This window comes from Notechis scutatus, chromosome 13 (assembly GCF_049901735.1).
Source record: "Notechis scutatus isolate UNSWTSFEM ecotype Mainland chromosome 13, rNotScu1.2, whole genome shotgun sequence".
In the NCBI taxonomy this organism is placed as follows: Eukaryota; Metazoa; Chordata; class Lepidosauria; order Squamata; family Elapidae; genus Notechis; species Notechis scutatus.
Window position 1 is genome coordinate 12,249,530 of NC_142021.1, and position 25,821 is coordinate 12,275,350.

A 25,821-nucleotide genomic window follows, 5' to 3' on the forward strand; every position below is an offset into this window, starting at 1 on the left:
GGAGGAGACCAGGCTTCCATGCAGGTCCCCTCCCAGACCGTGCCATGTCCGAGATGAAGCGGAATGGCTGGAGGAGCTGGACATTGACCTGACCTCTCAGGCCCGGATGGTTGTTGGGCATGGAGCAATAAGAGTAATGACCCTCGGAGGTAACTTCTACATGAGGAAGCCAAGGTTCCCATAGGAGGGAATGGAGTGAGGGGGACAGAGACCCCCCCTTGAGGTGGACCTGCAGGGTGCCATGCGGAGCCCTGCCCTGTACCAGTAGGAAGAGGCTACCGAGAATTGGAAATTCGCGCTCAGGCTCCTCGAATTGCCCCAAGTCAAGCCAGGGATGGAGCTGCCACAGCAGCAGTCACAGCGGCCGTCGCGCCTGCTCTGCCTGAACCAGTGACAGCCCCAGCGGTGCCACCAGCAGCAGCTCCTGCTGCACAAGCCCCTCCACCTCAGAGGTGCCGGGCCTCGAAGGTCCTAGCCTTGGAAGTAAAGTACGGGAGACCCCAAGCAACTCGGGTTCCTTCTAGTGCAAGTCTGCAAGACTGTGGGGCTGAATTGGGGCTGGAGGCAGGCTGCGTGAGATGCGTGACCATGGCTCTCAAGGGTGCAACAGCCGAATGGACGGTCTCCCTCCATAGTAATGCCCCCCCAGTGGAACTACAACCACTTTATGGCAGCCATTCACCAACATTTCAAGGACCCCCTGGCAGATCTGAATGAAGACCCTCACCCAAGGTCGGTGGTTGTTGGCTGCATACACCCAGAAGTTCTGAGAGTTGGCATGCCGGCTAGCCACATGGCCTGATTGATTGCTTCAAAGATGGCCTCAACAATGACATCCACCACACCTGCATCTCGCGTGGGGTTGCACGTACCCCGACAATGTTGGAAAGTGCTGGTGGACAAAGTAGAGGTCAGCCTAGCCCAAGACAGACACCGTGGTGGCTGCAGGTGGCGTAAATCCTCCCCTCCTGGGCATAAGGACCCCCTAAAGGCAGTGAAGGATGAATCCAGGCCCAGACTGTGACCCACATCATGCTTCAAGTGCGGAAAGGAGGAGCGCTGAGCTGCAGAGTGCCGATCCACCAGGTCCACCTCAAAGCAGTGGTGACCCAGGCAGAGACGACAGCTCTGAGAACCTGTCAGACATCTCTGCAAGGGTCGGAGGTCGTTGAGTTCGCCCCTCCTGATTATGAGGGGCTGGGAGCTCCGACCAGCCCAGGTGAGAGTGAAGCTGATGAGCCCCTGGTAAGTCGACCCTTCCTACCCGCAACCATTCCGGTGGAACTAGTGGCATCAGTTCCTACCAAGGGGAGGAAGTTGCCTCTACCGAACTCGGGTTGCACCAGGTGCGCGGTTAGCCCTGAATGGTAGAAAAGTTGGGGTTGAAATGCAGGCAGCTGGAGGTGCCCACAGCTTTTTGCCAACCGGATGGGACAGTAGCAGGTGTGTGTGTGTGTGTGTGTGTGTGTGTGTGTGTGTGCTGCTGGCTCATTTTATAACTGAGCCAGTGGAAATTAGGGGGCGTGCATAAGCGCACCAACGTGCCTACTGTCCCTGTCCTATTGTTTCTCTTATTCTTCTTTTATTTTTCTTATATGTACCCATTTCATGTATTCACAACTATGTATACACTTATACTTATTATCTTGTAAACAATTGGCAAATCAAATAAATAAATAAAATAAATAAATAAAATGGGAATGGGAAAGCCCGAAGAGACCCTGAGTTTTATAGTCGTAGGGGGGACAGAGAGACCCCTCCTGCTTGGATGGTCTTGGGGATCCGGCATAAGGCAGCCAAAGAAAGGGAAGAAAAGAAGGAAACTGGCTTTAAATCAAAGAGGATGTAAATTCCCCAGAGCGAAATGCAGCATTTTCTCCCTCGAAGTGCAGCTCACACCAAAGAGCCCGTCCTTTGCAAGCCAAGTCACTGACTGAAAGTATAGAAGAAGGGCTGCCCAGCCTCGTCCTCAGCGAAATCATCTTTAGCTGCCCAAGATGGCTTTCAAGGATAAATAAAGCTGCCACGGATGCATCGGGTATCACTGTGGAGAACGTGCAGGCCTCACTTTGGAAAACCAGCTGCCTCTTAAGAAGGACGGAGCAGGTTGGCCTTCTCGGTGGCCACCTCTCAGGAGCCTGGGCTCCATTGGGCCCTTCCGCCAACCGAGTTCCCCTTTATGGCTTCAGCAGAAGGCGAAGGCCGAGCTTCCGTCTGGGGTAGCTGGCTGGCTGATTAAGCAGCTGCCCCCCACTGTTTTGAATGTGGAGTGATGCTCCCGGAGGTTCCACTTTATCCGCTTTATCGCCTCTTTGCACTCGCAGCCGCCTCTCTTATCAGGACTCAGCAGCCCGGCAGTTGGTGGGGAAGCACCCTCTGGGTGCTGCTTATTCCTCCTGAAAGAGCTTAGTGGGCCCAGCCCCTCCTCAACCCAGGGCAGGCGTCCCTCTGGGGGCCCCAGGCTGGAGAGAAGGGGCCCCTTTGCCAAGTCCTTAGTCACCCTTACTCGGGCACTGAAATTCCTTTCATCAGCCGTTTTATGGTGCCACGCCTTCCTTCAAGGCGTCTCTTCCTTTCTGGCTGCTGCTTTTGTGGATTATTGCTATGGCATCTGTGATCCTTTGGGGGGGTATGAAATGTGTGTCCGGAGAATGCATTCTTCCTCTGTCACCCAACCTCACCCCCGTTTCCTGCCAGACCAGCCAACCATCCCCAAGACGCGCATTTTTCATGGGTGTCAGAGGTTCCCCTTTGCTTGGAAAAGCGACCCTGGTGGCGAGGAGGGGGTGTGTGTCGCCATTTGGTGAGACAGTCAGGGGCTGGGAGGGATGGAGGGAGGAAGGAAGGGAAGGGGGGCAGGCTCACCGCTTCTTCCACCGGCCTCCTAGCCTGATGCTTCAGCCTGGAGCACTTCCTGAGGTCAGCCCCCCTTCCACGCCTGGTATTTTCCCACACTGGGGGATCCCAAGTTCATTGGCCCAGAGCCGGCCTTGACCTGCGCACTCTTCTTCTTCTTCTTTGGGATGAGGAAGGAATTCTCCCTTCCAGCTGGGAAAGCAGCTCTGTAGTGAGCCGAGAGAGGAAGCTGGGAGAGAAAATGCTGGGAAGGAAAATGGGACAGAATCGGTCTTCTCTTCTCAGCAGCCCCCCCCCCCATGGCTCTGCCCCTCTGCTGGGCGGGGGCTGCTCTGCCAGGCTGGCTTGGCTTTAAGCACAGAAGCGGGAAGGGTCACCTGAGGGATCATGATGGGGGGGTGGGCTGCAGTCCTTCTTGCCTTTGATCCTTCAAGCTCCCCACCCTCCGGCATCCACGCAGGTTACCTTGCCAGAGCTGGGCAGCCAGAAAGGAGTGGGGGGAGGGAGCTTTCGTATCACTTGATTTTTTTGAATTCCAGATTTGTGTGGGGAAGGCCATACACCTTTCCAGGACTTCGTTGAAGGTGCCAAGGAGCAGCACAAGGCTACTGTTAATGGTGGGCTTCTGCTTGCACGGAACACAAGGCCATTGTGGCCTGGGCACCTCTTCCTCTCCATGTGGACTACTGCCCACTGATTTTCATGCCCTTGTCAGAATCTGATTTGGGGGGGGGGGGGGGACGAGCAGCTGACAGGAAGTGGGAGTGTGGTTCCATTGGCTGTGGAGGAAACTGGGGAAGGGCAAAGGCCAGCTGGACAGAGCAGGAGAGAGGTAGAACAGGGGAGAGGGAATTCGGAGGAAGACCCAGGCCCACCCCCTCTTCATCCTAGGGCACGCAGGGAGGAACGGAAAAGGGAGCAACATGAGTTGTGTGGCTTACGGGGGGAGGAAAGGGCCCTGATTCCCTTCACTAGCTGCAGCTGGGAACACAATTTAAAAAGGGAAGCTGCACACAGCAAATTGTGAATTATCTGGTAAGAGGCTGGGTTCCTGGCTTCTTCCCAACTGTGTGTGTTTTGCTCAGCTTTCAAATCTGCAATTCCTTCTCCTTCCCTGTCAAGTTAATGACTGCAGTGTGGTTTGTGTGGATTTTTATTTACAGTTCGTATGTACTTTGTTTTCGGACTGAATTTCCTCCACTTAAAGACTGTTCTTGGGAGAGTTTTTTCTTCAGCTGAAGGTAACTTGGATATTGGGGGCAAAGTTGGAGGTATTAAATGGACACTTCTTGCTTATTTGACTGTGTTGCCTTTGTGCCATGCCCCTTTGGGTCAGCACACAGATGTTGAGCAACAGTTGCCTTTGGCTTCTTGGGATCCCTGCCAAGCTGTGGCTTTGAAGAGGCCCAACGGGCTCTCTCACCCTCTCCTTGCCCCAAGCAATCTCCGCGTGAGTGGTCTCCAGAGAGAGCAGGTTTCAACCCCCACCATCCCTAGTTATCATGGCTGGTGATTATGGGAACTGTAGTGCAATATATCTGGAGATTAAATATTTGGGGAGAGATGCTCAGGAAAGCAACCTGGGTCCCAAGTTTCAACTTCATGTGGGATAGGATTTTCCATTTGCACCCCTCCAAGCTACAGTTTCGGGGAGGCCTGCACAATGTACGGCCCCCAAACTGTGTGCAGTCTGTCAAGCCCCCATGCTCACTTGGGTTCTTGGGAACCCCATCAACCCACCGCTACCACGGTTGCCACCACTGCCTCGAAAGGCCTCGTGCCAAGGGCCTCCATGGCCTGCAGGCTTCACTGGCCCTTGGCTCCATCACGGCTACCCTGCCACTGCCCACAACGGTAGCCATGCCCGCTACTCCTTGGCAGCTCACAATTCTTTCTAATTGTTCAGCCTGGCTTTTCCTCTCCGAGCAGCGAGGAAGCAGCGGTCTATGGGGGCATTTTCAATTAAAATGGCAGTATTGGACAGGTCACATTTTCATGGTTGAACGTCTGTTTTATGCTTCTGCAGAAAAGTGTAATATTTAGTTAGAAAAAAATTCGAGAGAAAGCAGAAAAGACTCGGGAGAAGAAGCATCCTGACAGGCGGCAGGTTGAGCAAACCCAGCAGCAAGAAAAAACCTGGGAAGATGGATTTGGGTCCTCGGGGATCCTGAGAGACAACAACCCCCCCCCCCCCATCACATCCTGGTTGCAGAAGACCCTTCTTCCGTCTCCCAACAGCCACGGCCTTCGAGCGGCTCCTGCTGCCTGGTGGGGGTTCCCTCCTCTCTTCTCCGTATCAGCCCCCTTCCCGCTCTGCCCCTGGACTGGACCTGAGCAAGAGTCCCAACGGGGAGGAAGCTTTGCTCTCCCGCCCCCCACTTGAGCAGCCTCTGTGCCCCCAAATCCCCAGTAGAAGGAGAGGAGCCGGACAGCAAGGAGTTTGCACTGAAGAATGCTCTACTTTGTGTTCTTACACAAACAGTGGCATTTACACAATGTTGTTTGGGGCTTTCGGCCAGGCAGCCAGATGGACTCGGTGGCCACTAGTCAGCCTTCCCTCCCTCCTGCAGCAAAACGTGCCGTTTCCTTTGATTCTCCAAGTGCATCCGGACTGTGGCAAAATTTGGCCACCGACTGGTACGATCACGTGGGCTGTTGCCCCTCCCCCCTCCTCCAAGACCCCTTAAGCATCCATGAAGTATGTAGGGAACCCCTTGGCTTGCTGGGCCTCCGCCTGCAAAGGTTCCTGCCTGGTTCTGGTGCCTTCTTCCTCTTCTCCCCTAACCCTTCAGAAGGATTCCCACCGTTAGTTGCAGCCCAGGAAGATTCAGCCCCACCATCTTCAGGATGCCTTCGAGGCTCCCCATGAAGCCTTCACATCGCCATAAAACCCAGGAACCCCAAGAGGCTCTTGGCTAAGGGGCTCCGTTTTTCTGGAGCTCCCCATTTTTGCAGGAAACTACAAGGTGTCCATTCACTTCTCCGGCTAGTCCATTTTGGCTTGGGGTCCATTCCATGCAGATGCTTTGCCCCCCAGAACCGCCCCCGTGGATCCTGCTGAAGTCTCTGCTGGAGGAGAAGTTGAGCGAATAGTTGCTGATCTGTAGGGTGATGTTTTCGGTCTCCCCGTCATGAGCAGAAGTCCTCCGGCTGGCGGTGGCGGATCTGAAGCCCTGCTTCCTGCACAGGATGTACCGCTGGATGATCTTCCTGAAGGTGCAGCGGAACTCCCGGATCTGGTAGGCGTAGATCAGGGGGTTCACCACGGAGTTGGCGTGGGATAAGATAATGGCCAGGTACATGACCCCGGGGGGAGGGTCTTTGCAAGTGGGGCAGAAGAGGGTGAAGCAATTGATCAAGTGTAATGGCAGCCAGCAGACGGCAAACATCCCAACAATGAAGGCCAGAGACTTGGCTGCGTGGACCTCTTTCTGCAGGATGGATCGGGATCGCTCTCCATGCATCATCTTGTTTTCCATTTGCTTGAGCTGCTGCCGGGCCGTCATGAAGATCTTCAAGTAGATCCCAAACATCAGGAGGAGAGGAACCAGCACACATGCAAAGAAGTTGTAGTAGACCATGTAATCCATGGTGACCACAGTCGCAAAGAAGCAATGCACCATATTGCTGCTGCAGTTGGTTCTATTCTCACTTGGCCCATTCTCTTCCAGAGGCTTCCTGTGCCAGCCCAGCATTGGCGTCAGGCCAATAATGAAGGATAAGAACCAACAGATGGCTATGACTCCCTTGGCACGTGAGCTGGTCACGAGAGCATTGTACCTGGAAGAAGAGCAGAGAAAGGCAAGGCGTGAAACCCCATCTACACGGGATCAATGGATAGAATTTGTCCAGATTCCAGCTTCTTCTTGCTGCAGAATCACTCCATCGCAACAGGAGAGAGCTGGGATCTGGAGCTGTGGGGTGTGGCCAGCACTGTGTGGACTGACTGACAGTGGGATTCAATCCAGATCTCCAGCCATGCCTGGTCTTTTCCTCAGTTCCAATTAGATCCTTCATGAGAGATAGATAGAGCCTTGGTGGCGCAGTGGTTAGAGTGCAGTACTGCAGGCTACTTCTGCTGCCTGCCAGCTGCCTGCAATTTGGCAGTTCAGTTCTCACTGGCTCAAGGTTGACTCAGCCTTCCATCCTTCCGAGGTGGGTAAAATGAGGACCCAGATTGTTAGGGCAATATGCTGACTCTGTAAACTGCTTTGAGGGGGCTGTAAAGAGGTATATAAGTCTAAGTGTTAGACTAGGTGAGAACTGAACCCTACACTTGAGAACCTTAAAAAAAAAAAAAAAAAAAAAAGCATTGAGGGACTTCCGGTTTGAAGGGCTTCGGTGACAGACAGGAATCCGCGATCGTGCACGGTTTCTGCCTGGGCTTGCCGCTGGAGCGCCCCAAGCCGGCTGGTTTCGGGGCTAAGCCACCCCATAGAAGTGGCGAAGAGGGGGGAGACTGCCAACAGGGTCGAGGAGAGCCGCATCTCTCCTCCTCAGCTGGCCATTACTCCCTTTCCCGAAGGCGGTAGGAGTGGTGGTCAGAAATGGCCACCTCAAAGAAGAACTCAACCGGAAAAGAACGTGCAGGAGGAAGATAAGAAGTGAAAGTTTTGGCTGACCGGGTTAAGTTGAAAAAGCAACAACTAAGGTACCCTGGAATTTAAATTTTACAAAAAATAACATCGCTCCCAAAGAAGAGTCGGAAGCAGCGAAAGAAAGTGAAAAGGGAAAGGTTTGGCTTTTTTTTTCTTCTCTCTCCTTCCTTACATTGACAACTAAGAGACCTAAATAAGAAATCGGAAAAACCCGCTTTGGCATCAATAGGCAAAGCTGAAAATATAACTAAATGCCAAAGGGACAATAAAGATATCTGGACATTAAAAACTTTTTCTTCTATAAGCAGGAAGGGAGAGAAAAAGAACAAGGGCAGGATCTGGAAGAGGGAGGAGACTGCCTGGACTTCAAAATAATCTAAAGTAAAATTTCAATAAGACTTCTAAAAGATACATTTTAACTGAAACTTTGCAACTAAATAGTAACCCCAGGAAGAGAAAGTTAAAAAAGAAAGAAAGGGTAAAAAGAAACAGCTTGCGTGTACTTGGATTGCTTGGTGCCTTTTGGATTTTTGGTTATTATATTTGAATGACTAAAACCAATTGGGTGGTTGTTTAAATTTTTTACAATGGCATCACTTCTGGATGAATTGAAAATGGAAGTTAAAAAGTACAAAGAAGATGCACAAAAAGGGAAGGGTTCTTTTGGCTTCGTTTTTCAATTCTTAGAAATGGAGATCTGGAACTATGAGAAACAACAAAAAAAGACTGCAAAACAAGAAGACTGGGACAAAGAAGAAGCCATCTTTAATGAACAAGTAACTCTAGGTGGGGAAGAAAAAGGAAAGGGGGGAAAGAGAATGGAGAATTTAAGACTTAAAAAAACAACCAAAGAAAAGAAAAATAACTTGAAAAATAAGTATAATGCTGGACAGCAACAGAAAAGGGGAATACAGAAGAGGGAAATAGAGGTAGAGAGACAAAGGGGTAAAAAGGAGAGAGAGAAGAAGAGAGGGAAGAAGGAAAGGAAAAGAAGTTACAAAGGTCTGGAGCAAGATATAAAGACCTATTTAGAGATAATGGGTGAAAATCTAACTGAAAAAGGGATTCTGTAAAGGTACATAAGATTGTACTGATATATTTGTAATAGAAATAACTTTAGAAAATTGGAAAAAACTTAGATTAAAATGAGGGATAAAATAGTTAGTATAATTTAGTGAAATGTTTGTGAATAAAATAAATGAAATAAAATAAATGAGAAAATTGAATTAGGAAGGAACAGGAACATTTTAATTAGTCAATGTTTTATAAAATATAAGTGAAGAGGGGGGTGGGAATTAACTATGGAAAGTTTATAATTGTTCCCATAGAAGTATGATATTTAATTGAAAAGTAACGTGAAAAATGTTAAGATTTTAATGAATATTAATATTAATGATAGAATTGAATTGGAATGGAATGTTGTTTTAATTATATTATACATTTATAATTTTTTTCTTTTTTTAAGAATACAGCGTGTAGTTTAAGAATGTACCAAGCAGAATCCGAATGGAAGTTATGTATTATATTGAGTGTTATAATTTTAGGAGAAAGATATAAAGGCGTCATACTCCAATCAGTAACTACAGGAGAAATTTTGTTTAATGAGAAAAGATAATAGACAATTGAAACAGGACAGACAAAAAATATAAATATAATGATTTGAATTGAGATGAGATAATTAAAATAAAATTGAGAAAATTAAAAGAGGGGAGAAGCTATGCAGAAAATGTAAAATAGTAATAAGATATAGAATAGAATATAAAAATGAGCATGAACCTGAATTTGTGTCTGTACAAAGAAATGTAACCCGGGATTATGCTGCTTTCAAAAAAAGATGTTTTACTTGTATTTCTTTTCTTTTTGTGAAAACTCAAATAAAATTTACAAAAAAAAAAAAACCAACTTTGTTAAGTTCATCCTAAAAGGATCCTCTATCAACAGGAAACCAGGGATTTGTGATTCTATCCACACTGTAAATAATCTGGGGATTTGTTCACTGCGGAGTTCCCCAAAGAATTCTGGAAACTTAACCCCAGAATGGTGAGGGTGCCTGTTGCAGACTTCATTCACACGGCTGCAGTTCCCAGCCCTGAAGGTGAGGCCATTTTAAGGCGGAGCCAGAATCCCTTCCCAGCTGTAAGGGGTGGAGGGCCTGGGGGCAGGATCAATGCCCACCCCCTCGACAATGTCAGTGGAGTGGAGGGGAAACCCAACATTGCCCCAGTGCACATGCAGACCCAAATACAACCAAGTCCACTGAAATCAAGTTTCAGGTGGCATTTGTTGTAATGAAGATGAGGATGATGTGAATTGATGATTGACATAAAACTGGAACCAACGACACGAGGAGCTTTATTCTGCCCGTGCTGATTATATATTCTTTTCCCTTTAAAAAGAGATTTCTAATCAACCCTGGAAACTCTCCCTGTTCCAGCTGGAGCTCCCTGGGGCTCCACAAAAGGGCCGAGGGACCTCGGAGGTTGCCTGCTCCAGAGGTCGGGGGGGAGGCTCAGCAAGGGAAGGGTGTCCTTGTCCCAAAAGACAGCTTACAACTATTATAAATTGATTTTAAAAATGAAGAACAAATTCAGGGTCACTGGGGTCCTACTTTTATTTGGACAAGCCCAGAGGGGCCTTTGCCAGGCGGAGGCATCTTTGCCCTGATCCGTTGGTTGGAGCCCCTGCCAGCTGCCTTCCGAGCTCCATCCTCCTTTGCTGCCCATGGCAGGCCAAGAGCAGAAGCCTAAACAAGGGCTGAGAAGAGACAAGGAGCCCCTTCTGAGGAATATACAATCGGTGACTGAATGTAGGCTTATTTTCCCAGACAAACCATGGCTGACTCCTCTAATCGAGGCCCTGGGAAGGGAAGGGAAGCTATTTCGCTTTCCGTCTTTGTGCACGTCCTGCCTTGGGGCCTGGATGAGTCTTGATCACACGGCCTCTGACCTATGCAAGAGAGGAGGCCGATGGGCCCGTTCTGCTTCCTGAGGTTGGGGGCTGCTGGTCTGCCCCACCTTCTCAAATTGAGGGGGGCAAACTGAGCACCTCCACATCTGGAGGTGCTGTGAAAGAACCGGCAATTGTTTGCTAAAGACACTGCTGCTTTAAAAAAACAAAACAAAACAGAAAGAGTTTCCAGAAAAGTGACTTTTAGAGGATCAATCTTGATGTTGGATATAACATGAATAATGTTCACAAGCTTATGTGCCCGATGAACACCTGGTGCCTCCTGGGTGTGAAGCATTCAGTGCCACGTTCTGTGTTTGAAAATCCTTTATAAGGAGGGCTCCGCTTTCCATTTTCCTGGAGTCGGAGAAGAAGAAGAAGGGGAACCCAGATGGCTTCTCTGCCCCCCACCCCAACTGGTGAACCGTTCCTGAGCCAAGAATCCTGGGCAAAGCCTTGGCATGAAGGAGCCTCACTGGGAAGCCAGGGGACCCGCCGGTTCCCCCTCCCCGTTGCTGGCAGAGATGCAGTCTACACAGGCCGTGCCCCCAGCCCATCTTCCTGCCTTTGAAAGGTCCCGAGAGGCTCTCGGAGAATTCTCTCCTGCAATCCCTGGGAGCAGATCTGCTGGGAGACAGGCCATTTGAGAGGCCATTGAGCAGCCTGGGTGTGTGTGTGTGTGTGTGTTGGTAATGGAAGACGATCCCTTCTGGGTTCATAAAGAGAAGTCAAAGGGGGATTTCTAAGAGCCACGTTCATGAAAGATTGAACGTGACAATAATCTGCTCGAGTGGATTCAGGAAACTGTGATAAGCCAAGGAGGAAATCAACCGGAGGTGGCAGACAGATAAATCTCCCAAATGAAATAAATAAATGAAAATAAAAGTGGTCCCTGTCTAATTACGTTTGGTGGGCAGTTTTGCAAAAAGGAGCCTGAGGAGAACCCATTGCCGGGAGTTCGGAGGCAACTGCACAGTTTTGTGGTGTGAAGCCCCCCAAAAAGACAATAAAAGGAGAGTTTGAAAAAGGGAAGGATCAGGAAGGAGTAAAAACTGTTTGGGCTGGATCAAAGGCTGCAGAGGTGGGGGCTGCAATTCATGTCAGCTCTTAAAGAAAGAGCACCCCATATGGAGTAACATTTATTACAAATAAAAGCAGTGCTATTGCTATTCCTTTACAAAAAAAACCAACAAGACATTCTTAATGTCCATTTCCATTGAATGAAGAACTTGGCGCCCCTCTCTGTTAAATTTAGTTCTGCTATTTTCAACCTATTTACCTGTGCTAATAATGTGGGTTTTTTTTAAAAAAAATTTTTTTGTCTTCTTAGGATACTAGTAATCCCACTGTACTTGTGCCATCTGCAAATTTATTAAGCATTCCTGTTTTTGTTCACCTGAATCATTACTATAGAATCATGAAAAACAAAAGTTTTAGGTCTGATATTTGCACCTCACTCAAATTTGATTCTCTGGTAAATTTTCTCTGGTAAATTAGATCAAGTTTCAGCAGGCAGAGTCTCAAGGTTTAGATACAATACTTATCTCAGTAGTTCAAAGCTTAGCATCTGGCTCTCCTTATCTGGATTTAGAAGCTGTGCAGAGTTGAGCTTGGTTAATATTTGGGTGGGAATATGGGGGTGGGGGGGAAATAACCCAGTCTTGGAGGGTACCTAGTTCTGGTTGGCAGATGCTGCTAAAGAGAAGGGCAAGAAGGAAGGCGCTGCCTCCTGCAGCACTCTGGCAGCCAGAAGGGGCTGTGGTGGAAGGCCTCGCGAGCCCCCTCCCTCCAGCAGCCCGTTTTAGCCGGCAGAGGCACTTTGATATTTCCAGGCCAGCCCTGTGGGACAGATCTAAGCATCCTGCAGGCCTTGACTTCGATAGCCCTGCTCTACCTCAGTCAAATTAGATTAAATCTGCAGCATTTCACTGAGGCTGTTATAGGTCAGTCTCCTAATCTGCTTCCCAATTTCAGATCTTTCTAATCTATTGATGTCAGATTGGTAGTTCCCCATAGATTCCTTTCTCCCTCTTTCGCTCTCTTTCACTTCATAAGTTGTCCAGGTTTTCCCAAAAAGAAAACTTTTCAACAGCTAGTTTATTCTTGGTAGACTGAAACTCAGATATTCCTCAAGCTTCAATTCCGCCCCTTGGTTCTTTTTCCACCCCTTTCCCCAATTGCCTAGTGCAGGGGTTCCCAACCTGGGGTGCGAGATGATATTCCAGGGGGTGTGAGAAAAGTCCAGGTAAATAATAGGATATTGGCTATATGTTGGCATTTTTATTTATTATGCAATGGATTCACTTTGTTTTCATTTTAGAGTTAAGTATCGTTATTTAGTGGCCGTCACATACATAGCTGAAAAGATTCAATCGAACCATATATTTAACGTGTTCAGTAGTTCCTAAAGTCTAAATTTCAGGGGGTGCGAGGTTCGAGTGAAATTTCTTTAGGGGTGCGGGGCGAAAAAAAGGTTGGGAACCACTGGCCTAGTGGAAAGCATTTATCTCTGTGTTAGTGAAAACTGGAGCAAAAAAAAAGGATTTGGGTGCCTGTCTGTTTTGTTGTTGTGGTTGTTAGCTCATAGCATTTAATTGCCCCCATTAAGGAACAAATATTTTGATTCTTTTCATTTGCATATATCTAAAGAGCCAGAGTGGCACAGTGGTCAGAATGTAGTACTGCAGGCTACTTCTGCTGACGGCCGGCTGCCAGGCATTTGGCAGTTCGAATCTCACCAAGCTCAAGGTTGACTCAGCTTTCCGTCCTTCCAAGGTCTCATAATGAGGACCCAGATTGTCGGGGCAAGATGCTGACTCGGTAAACTGCTTAGAGAGGGCTGTATAAGTCTAAATGCTATTGCTTATTGCTGTTCTAAATGTTTTTCTCCAACTGCCTTTCTCCAACTGTCGCTCATTCCTACCCAGAGAGCTCCAGAAACTCTTGAACAAACAGCTTCCTAGATTCACTTTCATGCAATTCTAACCCAGGTTTTGAGCTGAAATTGCCTGGGGCCCCTTTTAAGGCCTGTGCAAGAGGGAAGGGGTTGACGGTTGTCCGTGCGGCCACTCAACCTTGGCACCCTGTTGGAGTCTTCCTGGCTAGGAAGCTGGGGCTCTTTATTTCAGGATGGTGCTATTACTTGCATAACAGACCCCAGAAGGAGATGGCTGCTTTCTCCTGGGCAGTTTGGCTGTGGGGTTGACTCCTGGAACTGGGGCCCCTTGTCCTTTAGCCTCTGGGGCAGCTGATTCAGGGACAAGGGTTGAGATGTCACAAGGTGCAGCGAACACCTGCGCTATTTCTCAATGTCCAGGAAAGAAGTGCTCTGCGTGTTTCGAAGGAGGCTCCCTGACGACAATGACATGCACCTGGGCACAGGCCCTGCTAGACCACAATCTTGGAATTCTGCAGAGAAGCCCCTCCTGAGGGTGCAGCATTCAAAAACTGAGGGGCAGCCACAAAGAAGGGGGGGTCAACTTATTTTCCAAAGCACCAGAAGGTGCAATGGATGGAAGCTAATCAAGGAGAGAAGCAACCTAGACTTATGGAGGCACTTCCTAACAGTGAGGACAATTAACCAGTGGAACAGCTGGCCTCCAGAAATTGTGGGGGCTCCATCGCGGGAGGCTTTTAAATGAAATGATTCAGGGTCTCCTGCTTCAGAAGGGGGCTGGACTAGAAGACCCCCAAGGTCCCTCCCAACTCTGTGATTCAGTTCTGCATCTTTGGCATTATTTACCTGAGAGGGATACGGATAGCAATAATCCGATCGATGGCAATGGCCAGGAGGCTGAAGATGGAGCTCTGGGTCAGCACCAGGACAAAGCAGGCGATGAAGAGGCAGCCATAAAAGAAGGCGCAGAAGCCCGTGCTGATGGTGATGGCGAAGGGGATGGCCAGGACCCCCACTGCGATGTCAGCTATCGCCAGGGAAGCCACAAAGTAGTTGGTGACGTTCTGCAGGTTGCTGTTGAGATACACGGCCCAACAGACCAGGATGTTCCCAAAGACAGCCAGCAGGGCAATGACCAGCTCAAAGGCAATGTAGATGACGTCGGTAAGGAAGTTCTTGTCCCCAGGCACTAGCATGGTGAGGGTGGCTCAAGGCAGGGGCTGGGCACCCCTGTGTCCATAGCTGCAGGCCTCTTCAGGCTGTGATGGCAGAGAGGAGCGGGCAGCCTTCGGGAGGCCAAGGGTGGGCCAGACTCCAGGCGGTGCAGAAAACGCATGCAGCCGATTCATTCTCCAGGGGGGCTGCTCAACTCCTGTTCCTGCCCAAGTCTCCCTGGGCCATTGCTGGCCTCCCTGCAGGGACAGCAGCTCTTCCTGTTTCCTCTGAGACGGAGAAGGTGCGGAGGATATTCCGTGGGACACTCTGCGTGGGGGAAGAGGAGGAGGAGGAAGAGGGAGGGAGAGAAAAAGACGATGAGATGCAAGCCAAGAGGCCTCCTTCAATGGAGCAGCAGACTCCACTCAGGGCCACCCTGAGCTTCCAGACTGGTAGAAGAGCTCATGGTTTATTCTTTAGTATATTCCTTTACCTTTCATTCAGGAGTTCAGGTGGTTCCCACACCCCTCTTCCCCACAACACCCCCGTGAGGAAAGTGGGGACGGGAGAAGAGGACTTGGGCAGGGGTCTCCCATTCCTAGACCAGCGCCTATTGGGCTGTATTTTTCTAAGCCTTACAAGGGGAGGGTCTTCACCTCCACAGCCCCTTCCTCTGTCTGACTCCAACTCCTCCTCCCCACCATTACCCCCACAAAAGCCCAGGTGCTGTTAAGTGGTGGCGGCAGAAGTTTCAGTCGGGATCCTCAGGCCACAGACAAGTGGTGGCAAATGGCTCCCGGTGCCTCAGGAGGTGCCCAAAAGGTCTTTAAGAAGCACTGCTCTGTGTGGTGATGAACGGTGAGACCTGCCACGAAGCCATCGGATGGCCTCCAAATCATTTATGCTTTGCAGAAAACCTCTGGAATCCATGCCAAATAAAACCCGGTGAAGCTGCACCTCAAAACCTTGCTGGAAGCATCTCCATTGGCTTAGGAGGGTCTCCTCCATTGCCTGAGGTGGCTGTGATGTCCATCAGAAGGGACTGGTGGGCTGAGATATGGCCAGACCTCCCTATAGCCAAATTTGTGAGCAAATCTGTGTGTACAGCACACTTCCAAAGTTGGCTTGGGGAGACTTCTGGAGCTGCCCTTCCAGCAGAAGGTCTGTACTTTAAAAAGAAAATGGTGCATGCTGAAGATGTGTTTTTATATACTTAATTTATGCCTACTTACTCTATCAAGCTTCTATTTTTCTTGATTTATTTTGTCAGGAAATGGCTAGAAACCCAAGTCTAAGACTGAGAATTTTATCCAGGCATTGATGAGACCTTTTGAAAACAATAAACAACAACACAGAGTTGCTCAGAAACCTGGCTCTTGAACCCAGGACCAATTTCTTCCTGGCTGGGAAGAATCCCATCAGCTTCAACTCCCTGCTCAGGAGACGTGCAAATCTCCCTCTTCACCTCCTATTTCTTCCGGGAGTTATTTATAAAAAGGAAGACAGGAGAGAAGGACCTAAAACTGAAAAGCAATTTTCAAGCTCCCCCCACCCCAGCACATTCCTGATCTAGAGTCCGCATTGGGCTGGAGTCAAAAGGCTGCTGTCCTGGGAAGACGGTGGTCTCACTCCTCGTGGCCAGCTCAGCCTTCCTCCTCCGGGACAGTGCTGGGGAAAGCCAGAGGAGGCATGAGATGCCCCAATAAAGTAAGCTACTCAGTCTGATGAACGAGCAACGGAAGTATTGTTGTTGAGACTCCTTTATTATCTGTGGATCCAAAGAGGCTCCAGAAGTAAATTTGCATCATTTTTGGCTGCAGGATGTAATGAAATAATAAAGATGGATATTCTCCATGAGAACATTGGGGGACACCCCCTACAGCAGTTGCATTCTTCACTGATTACAAGGAGTCCAGCTGTGGTTTTGTGGCGGCACAGTATGGAGTAGCAACCACGGTCCCATGGCCGAAGATGGCTGGATATCCCATGCTCCTTATTCTTACGGGATTTCAACAGGAGGAGGAGGGCTTAGACCAAACGACAATGCGATGGACCGGCCCTTGGAAGAAGGATGCTCTTTTCACAGGCTTACACCTCACTGGCTCCGAGCAAAGATGTGTTACGTGGGAGGGATTGCACCTCAATCCACAGAAGAGCTGCTTTTGACTGGAAGGAGACTAAATATGTCCCTAAGGAGCCCAAGGCCTCTTCTCAAGTGTTTACCACCATCTGAAGAAGCTATTGCTGAGTAGCTCCTACCATTCAGAACCTTTCCCTGGTGGGCAACCAAAACCTGCTTCCAGATGGCTTCACAGTGTGGAGGAGGAGATCTTACAAAATTATCTAATGTATTTTTTTTTCTCATTGATCCCTTTGGGGAGAGAAAGAGATGGATTTCCTGTCAATCATTTTAGCCAATGTAAGCAAATGTAACAGCCATTTGGAAGACAAGCTGGAGAAATCACTCAGGGAGTGATTTCTGCATTGACAGAGGGGCAATTTCAGGTCACACCCACACTGGGGACTCGGGAGTCACCTTGTTTGTCTGTGGTGGCTGTTGCATCTCATCAATATGTCACCTGTCTCCCTGGCAGGAAACAGAGAAGGCGCTCCCCTCGGTGGTCCTGTTTTCCCTCACCAATGGGCTTTGGCCAACACAGGTGAAGATGGTGCCGACAGGTGCCAGAAAGAGCAGTCCTTGGGCGCCTGCAGCCTGACAATTTGAAGGGTTGGGAAGAATCCTCTGGACAGTATGACTGGCCTTGAGATTAGTGCTTCTCAACGTTGGCAATATTAAGATACCTGGACTTCAACTTCCAGAATTCCCCAGTCGCCATGTTGCCTGGGGAATTCTGGGAGTTGAAGTCCACCCATCTTAACGTTGCCCAGATTGAGAAACACGAATGTAAAAAGCCGGTCATACTGTCCTAAGGACTCTTTTTGGTCCCCATGGGATGCAGTGAACCCCAAAATGTTCCTTGTTAATGGCAGTGAGGAAGCCGTTGGGAAGTCAGCATGGTTACATGAGCTCCTCCAACCAGCAATGCCATCATTGCCATCATTGAGTAGCCTGGTGAAATTCTGACAATCACTTTAGAACTGCATCGCTTGGCAGTTCCAGCCTTCATTGCCATCGTTAACTGGAGACTACCTCTATGGCAGCATGGACTCAGCTGAGCCCCCAACTGCCTCAGACTGCAAAGGAGCGTTTCAAAGCTAAGCCCTGGCTCTTCTCCATTTTCTCTTCTTGGATTAGAAGGTCATTGGTAAGTAGACAGAACGATTTGGGGAAACAGAAGTTTACATCTTTAGCATCTGTATAAATGATGACAGAAACTTTCTCGTAAAATTTGCATTCCTGCACAGCTGCTCAGCTGTCCTACAGCTTCCATCTTAAATCTTCTAGGGGAGCCCAACCTCATTCGGAGGGTCACATCTGGGTAATGGCTGAAGGAATCTGAACTACAAACTAGGAGTCCAGGTTCTCCTCCGGAATTCAAGTCGCTGGAGGACTTTAGGCCGGTCCCTCTCGGCTCTCAAACAGGGAAACCACTTCAAAAACCTTGCCAAGAACACAGCAAGGGTTCATCCAGGCAGGTACCAGGGGTCAACGCTGACTTGCAGGTGCACAGGCTGTACACACGAGCACCCCTTTCTCCCACCCAGGAATCTAAATGCTCTCCCAAAGGCTACCAGGTCCATTGTGGAAGGAGGGAGGTGAACATTCACAGTCCTCTGGTAGGGCAATCAAAAACAGCCCTTCTGGGGCAAAGCGTGGACCGAGGGTCACTCATGGTTTGCAAGGGCAAGAAAGGTGGCACGGTAGCCAGGGTAGTAGTGAAACCACCATTTTATCATAATATCGGTGTGCTGATAAAAATAATAGCAGTCATGGAAACAGAACATAAACATTCTCATTTCCTTTGCTACTAATTGAATTTCTAATCTATCTTGGCTATTTGGTCTGTTTTCGGTAATAAGAGGAAATTAAGTATTAATATCCAACAATTTCCCGGATGGTTGCTTGAAGGAGGCCCTGCACCCCTCCCCCATGCTCTGTGGGTGCTTGGCAGGGTCTCCTGGGGAGGGTCTCCCCCTGGTCCTGGCACCATAACAGACCCCTGGGGGCCAGAGATCTCTTTCTGCTGCCCTCTCTTCCCTCCAGGAAGGCCGACCAAAGAGTCTTTCCCAACTCTGGCAGCTTCAACTCCCGTGGCTGCTAGTGGAACCAGTTGAAGGCCACATCTTACCAAGACTGAGAAGCATCCTCAGCTCTGCAAGTGGTCCTCGACTGATGGCCACAATTGGGACCAGAATTTCCATTGTTAAGCAAAGGGGTTGTTAAGTGAATCATGCAGCTGTTAAGTAAATCTGGCTCCTCCCCTTGACTTGCTCCCCAGAAGCCAGCTGAGGAGGTCATAAATGGTGGATCGTATGATCCTGAGATACGGCAACCGTCATAAATATAGGCCGGTTGCCAAGCGCCTGAATTCTGACCCTGTGTCTGTTGGGATGCTGCAAAGAGTTGCCAGTGCAAGGAGTGGACGTCACTTTTTTCAATACTGCTGCAGCTTTGAACAGCTGCTAAACAAATGGTTGCAAAACCCCCGACTTCCTTTCTTTCTTGGGGTTCTTTTCCTTCTCCTCGAGATCCTGCCCAAGGGCAGCCCTGAGGGGGCTCAGACCCCACGGCAGGCTGGGCCTCAGCACTGGGAACAGCCTCTTTCTTCTCATGAAGGCCTTTGGAGGACCAACTCAACCAACCAGGGAGGGAAGGGCAGTTCTGCTGGGCAGGGAAAGGCTCCCATGCAGGAGGCGCCTGTCCCTCTGGGTGGCCTGAGCAGGCCAGGGAATATCCCTGCCCTGCTAACAGAAAACAGAGGAGAGCCACCTGTGTGCGAACCTGAACTGTGTTGGGCAGGAAATGCACAGGTTGCCTTCCAAAAGTAGGTCTAACCCCTATTTGACCAACCTTTCAACTGCCTAACTAGAGGCTTAGGTGGCCCTTCCCAAAGGCTGGTCTCCACCCTTCAGGATTTCTGAAGGGCCCCACCCCACCCCCAGAGCTTATCCAGCAGAGCCTCCTTGGGCTTCCCATCCCTGCGGTGTGGCTGAAGGCCTGGAAGGTTTTCTCCATCAGCCGCTTTTCTTCAGGACATGGGACAGCTCCAAAGAGCCTCTCCCCTGATGGGAGCCAGATCTCCACCTGAGTTAACTTTAGGTTCTTCCTGCGTAGGGAGGAGATGGTGCTCCTCTCCAACGCCCCACAGTCCAGGCTATGGAAGTGGCCCCCTGACTACGTGGGAAGAGGGGAGACACAACCTGTCCATCTTCCTCTGTGACCTCGACGGAGATCAGAAGATGCTCAGAGAAGCCAGAGATACAGGGACAGCTGCTCAATTTTGGTGCAGCATCCCTCAATATCCCTACTGGGGCAAGGAGGGGGGTCTGCAATGCCACCACTAAGACCCTGGCAATGCAAACTTGCACCTCACCTGGGACATCACACACCCCTCCCCTTTCCCATGAACCGCCCAAAGAAGCCAGCTGCTGCCTAGATGCCAGATTCTTGGTTGGCTCCTTCCTCTTAGCACTTTCAATGCGTTTTCCCAGCTAGCTTTACATTCTGAGTTGGACGTGCATCCCCCCACCCACCCCCGACACAAAGCAGCCCTGGCAGTTCAGGGGAAGTGGCACCGCAAGTGGACCTGGCTTGGCACCAACACACCTCCTCACCCAGCGGATTCTTTGGGTTTCCCTGTTTGTGCGGGGAAGCCCGAGGAGGAGGAAGCGCGCGCACGGCCCTCCTTGGTGAAGAGGCGCAGAGGCTGGGCGACAGGTGGGCTGAGCATGGAGCCCTTGCAGAAGTTGGCAGCTCCCAGTGAGCGGCATTGGAAGCGGTTCTTCCTTTGGGGCTGCGACTTTTGTACAGGTAGCCCTCGAGGGATGGGCGGTTGCTTCACATCTGGGGCTCTCGGCAACTGAACAGGATCATGGCGGTTTACAGGCTCTGCAGTCACAGCCCTGCGATTGTGCATTATTTTGTTTTTTTGCAGAAAACTACCATTCGGTCCCTCCCGTTGCAACCAGTGGACTTCCTTAACGACCCACAGCAGTGTCTGCTTAACAAACATGGCATTGGCTTTATGACCAACGGGTACATTTAATGACCACTACAAGAACGTTATCGTATCAGGACTGACCCATTTAACAACTGGCGTGACTTATAACCGTGATGCTGGGCTCAGTTACAGTCGTAAGTCGAGGACTACTTATATAAGAAAATGAGCTAGCGTTCCTGAAGAGTGTCTTTGTCCAAGGGGTGTGAATACAGAGGATACTCAGACGATGCCCCGTTGTGTATCTTCACCAGGGCCGTCTGAGTGATGCCATGGAGGTCCTGTCTTGGGGCCGGGAGGGGTCTGGATGGGGAACAATGCGCTTCAGCTCAACCTCCTCAAACCAAGTGGCTTTGGCCTTTAGGATCTCTTGTCCTGGGTGGGGCTGCACTGTGTGCAATTGGGGCGTCTTCCTGGACGCTCCTGCTCAAGGAGCAGATGGCAGCTGCGTCCAGGGGGTCCTTTTCACTACTGCTGGGTCTTTTGAGCCGGTTCCTGGAGCCTTCACACCTTAGTCCCCCCCCTCCCCAAACTGGATTCCATTGAATGCAGTGCACTACATGGGGCTGCCCATGAAGACTATTCAGAAACTTTAAAGGGTGCAAAAGATCAGACCTGGCTCTATCCTGCTGGACTTCTGCAGGGGGGGCGGGAACCTTGGCTTTGTCATCAAACCTGCAGCCCTGAGAGCACGGCTGGGCGAGCGTTTGAGCGGTTTGTGTTTTGAATTATCAGTTGAGTCTTTACTTCTGCTTTTGCCTTGATTGTTAGCCCACCCAGAGCCAAGAAAACAAATCCATGAATCCATGAATAAATACCACGTAGATCAACCTCCTTGGTGGATCCTCCTCCAAATGCCCGGAGCGCACAAGCAGCACATTTCTTTGCAGGCTGTGCGAGCAACGCAGCTGTTGCTGTCCCGGAGCTTTAAATGGCTCAGGAGTAACTCCCAACATCTCACAGCGGCCGAGTCTTGTCAAGCCACAACAAGCCGCAAGCACATTTTTGTAGCTGGAGAAGCAGCCGGAAAGTCCCCCTTTCAGAACTGACCCTTTCAGGGCCCAAAGGGAGCCCAGCCTCATTTCCATACATGATCACCTTGGCTGGGACCAGGCAGAGTAGCTGAGGGAAGGCTCGGAAACCCCCGACCCCACCAGCCGCCCTGAATCTGCCAATCCCAGCCCTGCACAACGCACCAAACGCACCCCGTCTGCAAGCTGCTTTGTCTGCGGCTCTTCTTCAGCTCTTTAGCCAGGAGCCCCATGGGAACGGGTGCCGAGGAAAGAAAAGGGCGGGGCTGTTGCCTCACCAGCCAATAGCAGCACTCCGAGAGTCTTCCCCTAGACCCATGAAAGAGGGACCCACTGCTGGACTCCAAAAGCCCAGGAGTGACCCCAGGGAGGCTGGCCTGTCGCCCCGCTGCTTGCAAGGCCACCCGTGGCTCCTCCTGGAAGTCCCCTTGCTCTCCAGCATGTGCCACAAACTGAAGCAGGTTACCGGGAGGTTAAGCAGGTTAAGGAGCCTCTGTGGCGCAGTGGTTAAAGTGCAGTACTGCAAGTTCCTTCTGCAGCCAGCTGCCTACAATTTGGCAGATCGAATCCCACCAGGCTCAAGGTGGACTCAGCCTTCCATGCTTCTGAGGTGGGTAAAATGAGGACCCAGATTGTTGGGGGAAAGAAGCTGGCTCTGTAAAATGCTTAGAGAAGGCTGTAAAAGCACCGTGGAGCTGTATATAAGTCTAAGGGCTATTGCTATTGTCCGTCCTTCCTTCCTTCCTTCCTTCCTTCCTTCCTTCCTTCCTTCCTTCCTTCCTTCCTTCCTTCCCCCCTCCTTCCTTAACTCTGCCCACTGCCAGCAGTTCTATCCTGACAGACTCAAGGTTGACTCAGCCTTCCATCCTTCCAAGGTGGGTAAAATGAGGACCCAGATTGTTGGGGGCAACAGGCTGACACTCTGTAAATGGCTTAGAGGGGGCTGTAAAACACCATGAAACGGTATATATAAGTCTAAGTGCTGTTGCGATTGCTATCTGTGTCTCTACCTTAGTTAAGCCATTTAAGTACTACAGAAGCCATGAGAACAAAGGCACGACCTTGGCAAGAATACCCCCCCTTCCATAAAAAACCATGGCTTCAGTGGGGCAACCAACCTTATATAACTGTGGGGTGGGGGCAATAGTGTCCCTATGCTGAAAGAGAGCAAGGAGGCTGGAGGCAGGGAAGACAACCTCGTGGGCAGGACGGGAGCTACCCTGTGGTAAGATGGGTGGCCAATAAATTTAAATGAAAGAAAGAAAGAAAGAAAGAAAGAAAGAAAGAAAGAAAGAAAGAAAGAAAGAAAGAAAGAAAGAAAGAAAGAAAGAAAGAAAGAAAGAAAGAAAGAAAGAAAGAAAGAAAGAAAGAAAGAAAGACACGGAGACCCCTTTCAGGTCCTCAGGGCTGGGCTGCCCTTCTGCCAAGCTCAGGTTGGAAACAACCTCCCCTTTTTGAAACTGTCTTCCAGGTGGTCTCCCCAAAAACCCCTGGATGGGAGAAAGAGGCTTTTTTAAGGGGAGGGGAGAAGAGATCTTGGTTGCTGAACTGGAACTCTTTTTGGCCATCATTTTCTGCTTTGGCAAAGAATCCAGCTGTTAAACAGAGCCAAATATGTTTCCAGCTGCTGCTGCTGCTTGTTATTTATTGGGTTCAGTTCTTGTTCTAATCCTGGACATATTTTACAGGAAAGCAATAATTGCACAAAAACTGGAGCCTTGTTTAATGTTGTTGGATGGCACGTTTTTCTTGGGAGGGTGTTTTGTCTAATGGACAAAAAGGCCAAATCACTGGAATCCCGGTTCAACTGTTTCAGAACCTGGGCTATTTTAGGGCTTGCTTCGGGTTTTTGTAGGTTTCCTTTTCGCAGTGGGGGCTGTGGGGCTCCCCAGCAAAAAGGGACTTTGGGGGCGGGGGGCAGAAGCTGAGCTACCTACCCTGGCTGCCCTGGGGCTCAACGATATCAGCAAGGTAAATTAGCCACAGTGAAAGCACCCAGGTGAGAGCTGGGAAAGGGCCCACCTGGGGCACCAACACAGAAGGAAGCGTCCCAGGTGGGGGCGCCTGCCCTCGGCTTCATGCAGGGAAGGGAGCCTCCATCTCTCTGGGGGACTGGGCCAGGCTGGGACCCCTTAAACCCTCCACGTCCACACAGCCATCTCCCCCCCCTCCTGCAGCCACACTTCGCAGGGGTCTCCTTGGAAGCTCCCCTCTCCTCTCACCTGTAAAGCCCCCCCTTCCACTCCACCCCCAACTCATTCAATGAGTATTGAGAAGGAGGGGACCCGAAACTGATGCCTCCCCCCCCATTGATGGGGGCCTTTAACTGGAGGAGGGATTTTCAAAAGACAATTAGAGATTAGCCCCCACTTTATCATCCGTTACCGCAAAGCCTGAGAAGGCTGCAGGTACGTTGGGGGTGGGTGGGTGGAGTGGGAGCGGCACCTGCTTGAGAGACCAGACTTGAAAGGGGGCTTGTCTTTCACACCAATCCCAAAGTTGGAGGGGGGCACAGACATTTCCTGGGTCCTCAAGGTGGAGGGGGGCGGAGGTTTAAGGGAAAACGTCCAGGAACAGAAGCAGCCTCTCCCTGAAGGGCCCAGCTGACACCCACGGAGCCCCCCAAGAGAAACGAGCCATTCCAGGTTGCTTAGACCAGGGGTGTCCAACCTTGGCAACTTTAAGACTTGTGGACTTCAACTCCCAGAATTCCTCAGCCAGCAAAGCTGGCTGAGGAATTCTGGGAATTGAAGTCCACAAGTCTTAAAGTTGCCAAGGTTGGACACCCTGGCTTAGACCTTTCTCTAGCTCTAACCCCCAAAAAAAAAAAAAAAAGACGGGACCAAACTGATCGGTACGTCCAGCCGCTGGCAGGAGAGTTCAGCGGAATTCTTAGCTGGGAGGGTCCCTTGCAGTCCTTCGCCCCTTTGGGCCGTGCTGGGAGGGGCTCCGCCTGGGGCCGAGAGCCCCGGCAGCAGATGCTGAAGTGCCTGCACCCCCTTCCTCCTCCTCCGAAGGACCGGCGGCCCCCAACCTCGTGGGCCAAGCGAGCGCCCCCCGCCTCCCCTCGGGAAGCCTCTTCCCAGAAGGCGCCCCGACGTCGCGCCCCGACTGGCCCCAGCAGCGCCCCCCGGACCCCTGCAGATGCGGGCGGTGCCGGGCAGAGCGAGCCGCCGCTCCCGAGAACCCACGCCGAAGAAGATTCCCTTCCCGCCGCAGAGGCTTTGCCCCCCCGCCCGCCCCGGCATCTCAGCGGCGGTCCTGCCTGCTCCCAGCAGAGCCCGGCGGGCAGCGCCCTCCCAGGCGAAGGAAGCCGCGGCCGCTTCTCCCTCATCGACGCCTCTCGCCCCGACCAGCCTCGCCCGCCCCGAGGGCTCCGCTGCCCGGCCTGGGGAAGAGAAGCCCGCCGCCGCCGCTCCCGGGGCAGAAGGCGGGGGAGGGGAGGCCGGGGCGCCTTTACTGAGGCGACGGAAACTTCCCCGGCGGGCCGAAGGGGCGCCCGGAGCCGCCTCTCCGTTGTAGCCCCCGCAGCAGCCCCGCGAGGCTCGCCCCGGACGGGACGCCGCCCGACTGTCCGCCCCGCCCGCGCTCACCTGCTCGCGCCGGCCGCTCCTCCCGGCTCGCTGCTTGCCCTCGAGTCCCGCTGGCCGCCCGCCGGCCGCCCCTCCCCGCCCCGCCCGTCGGCCCCGCCCGTCCGGCCGGCCAGGGCTCCGTCCCCGGGGCCCGGGGAGGCGCGACCTCTGCTGGCCAGGCGCGGCGCCGGGGGCTCCTTTCTGCTCCGCGGCCTTCCCGGCCCTCGGGGCTCCGGAGCGCCTGGTTTCCCCCTCCAGGCGGGAAAGGGCGCGAAAGAAGCCGGCCGCTGCGGAAGGGGCCGGCCGGGCCGGCAACGGCTTCCCGGGAGAGCTCGGCCGCCGCTGCTTGGCGAGGGGGACGTCGAGGCGGAGGGCTCTGGCGGGCGTGGCGGCCCCGAGGGCTGAGATCAGCCGGGCGAGGCTCTCCGGCTCCCCGACCCTCTGCGGGGAAACTCCCCTCCCCACTGGAGGGAGGCCGGGAGGTCTTCGCCTGGGTCGCTTGAGGGGATTTTATCGAGTGCCCCCCCCCGCCCCGTCGGTAATGCTACCCCAGGCAGGCTGGGCTCTCCAGGGAGGGAAGGGGAGGCAGGCAGGGGCCATGCCAGCAAATGGCCTCTCGCCCCTCGGTGAAGCCCGGGGAGGGGCTCT

At 51.5% G+C, this 25,821-nt stretch overlaps 1 protein-coding gene across 1 annotated transcript; it reads right to left on the reverse strand.

Moving 5' to 3' along the window:
- Positions 1 to 5,292: 5,292 nt before the first annotated feature.
- Positions 5,293 to 25,269, reverse strand: ADORA2A (adenosine A2a receptor). The gene is made up of 3 exons (XM_087943022.1): positions 25,195 to 25,269; positions 14,143 to 14,778; positions 5,293 to 6,636 (listed from the first exon to the last, which is right to left on the reverse strand). Exons 2-3 carry the CDS (start codon positions 14,490 to 14,492, stop codon positions 5,772 to 5,774), a joined length of 1,215 nt encoding a protein of 404 aa, XP_087799148.1. The 5' UTR covers positions 14,493 to 14,778; positions 25,195 to 25,269; the 3' UTR covers positions 5,293 to 5,771.
- Between the last annotated feature and the right edge of the window lie 552 nt (positions 25,270 to 25,821).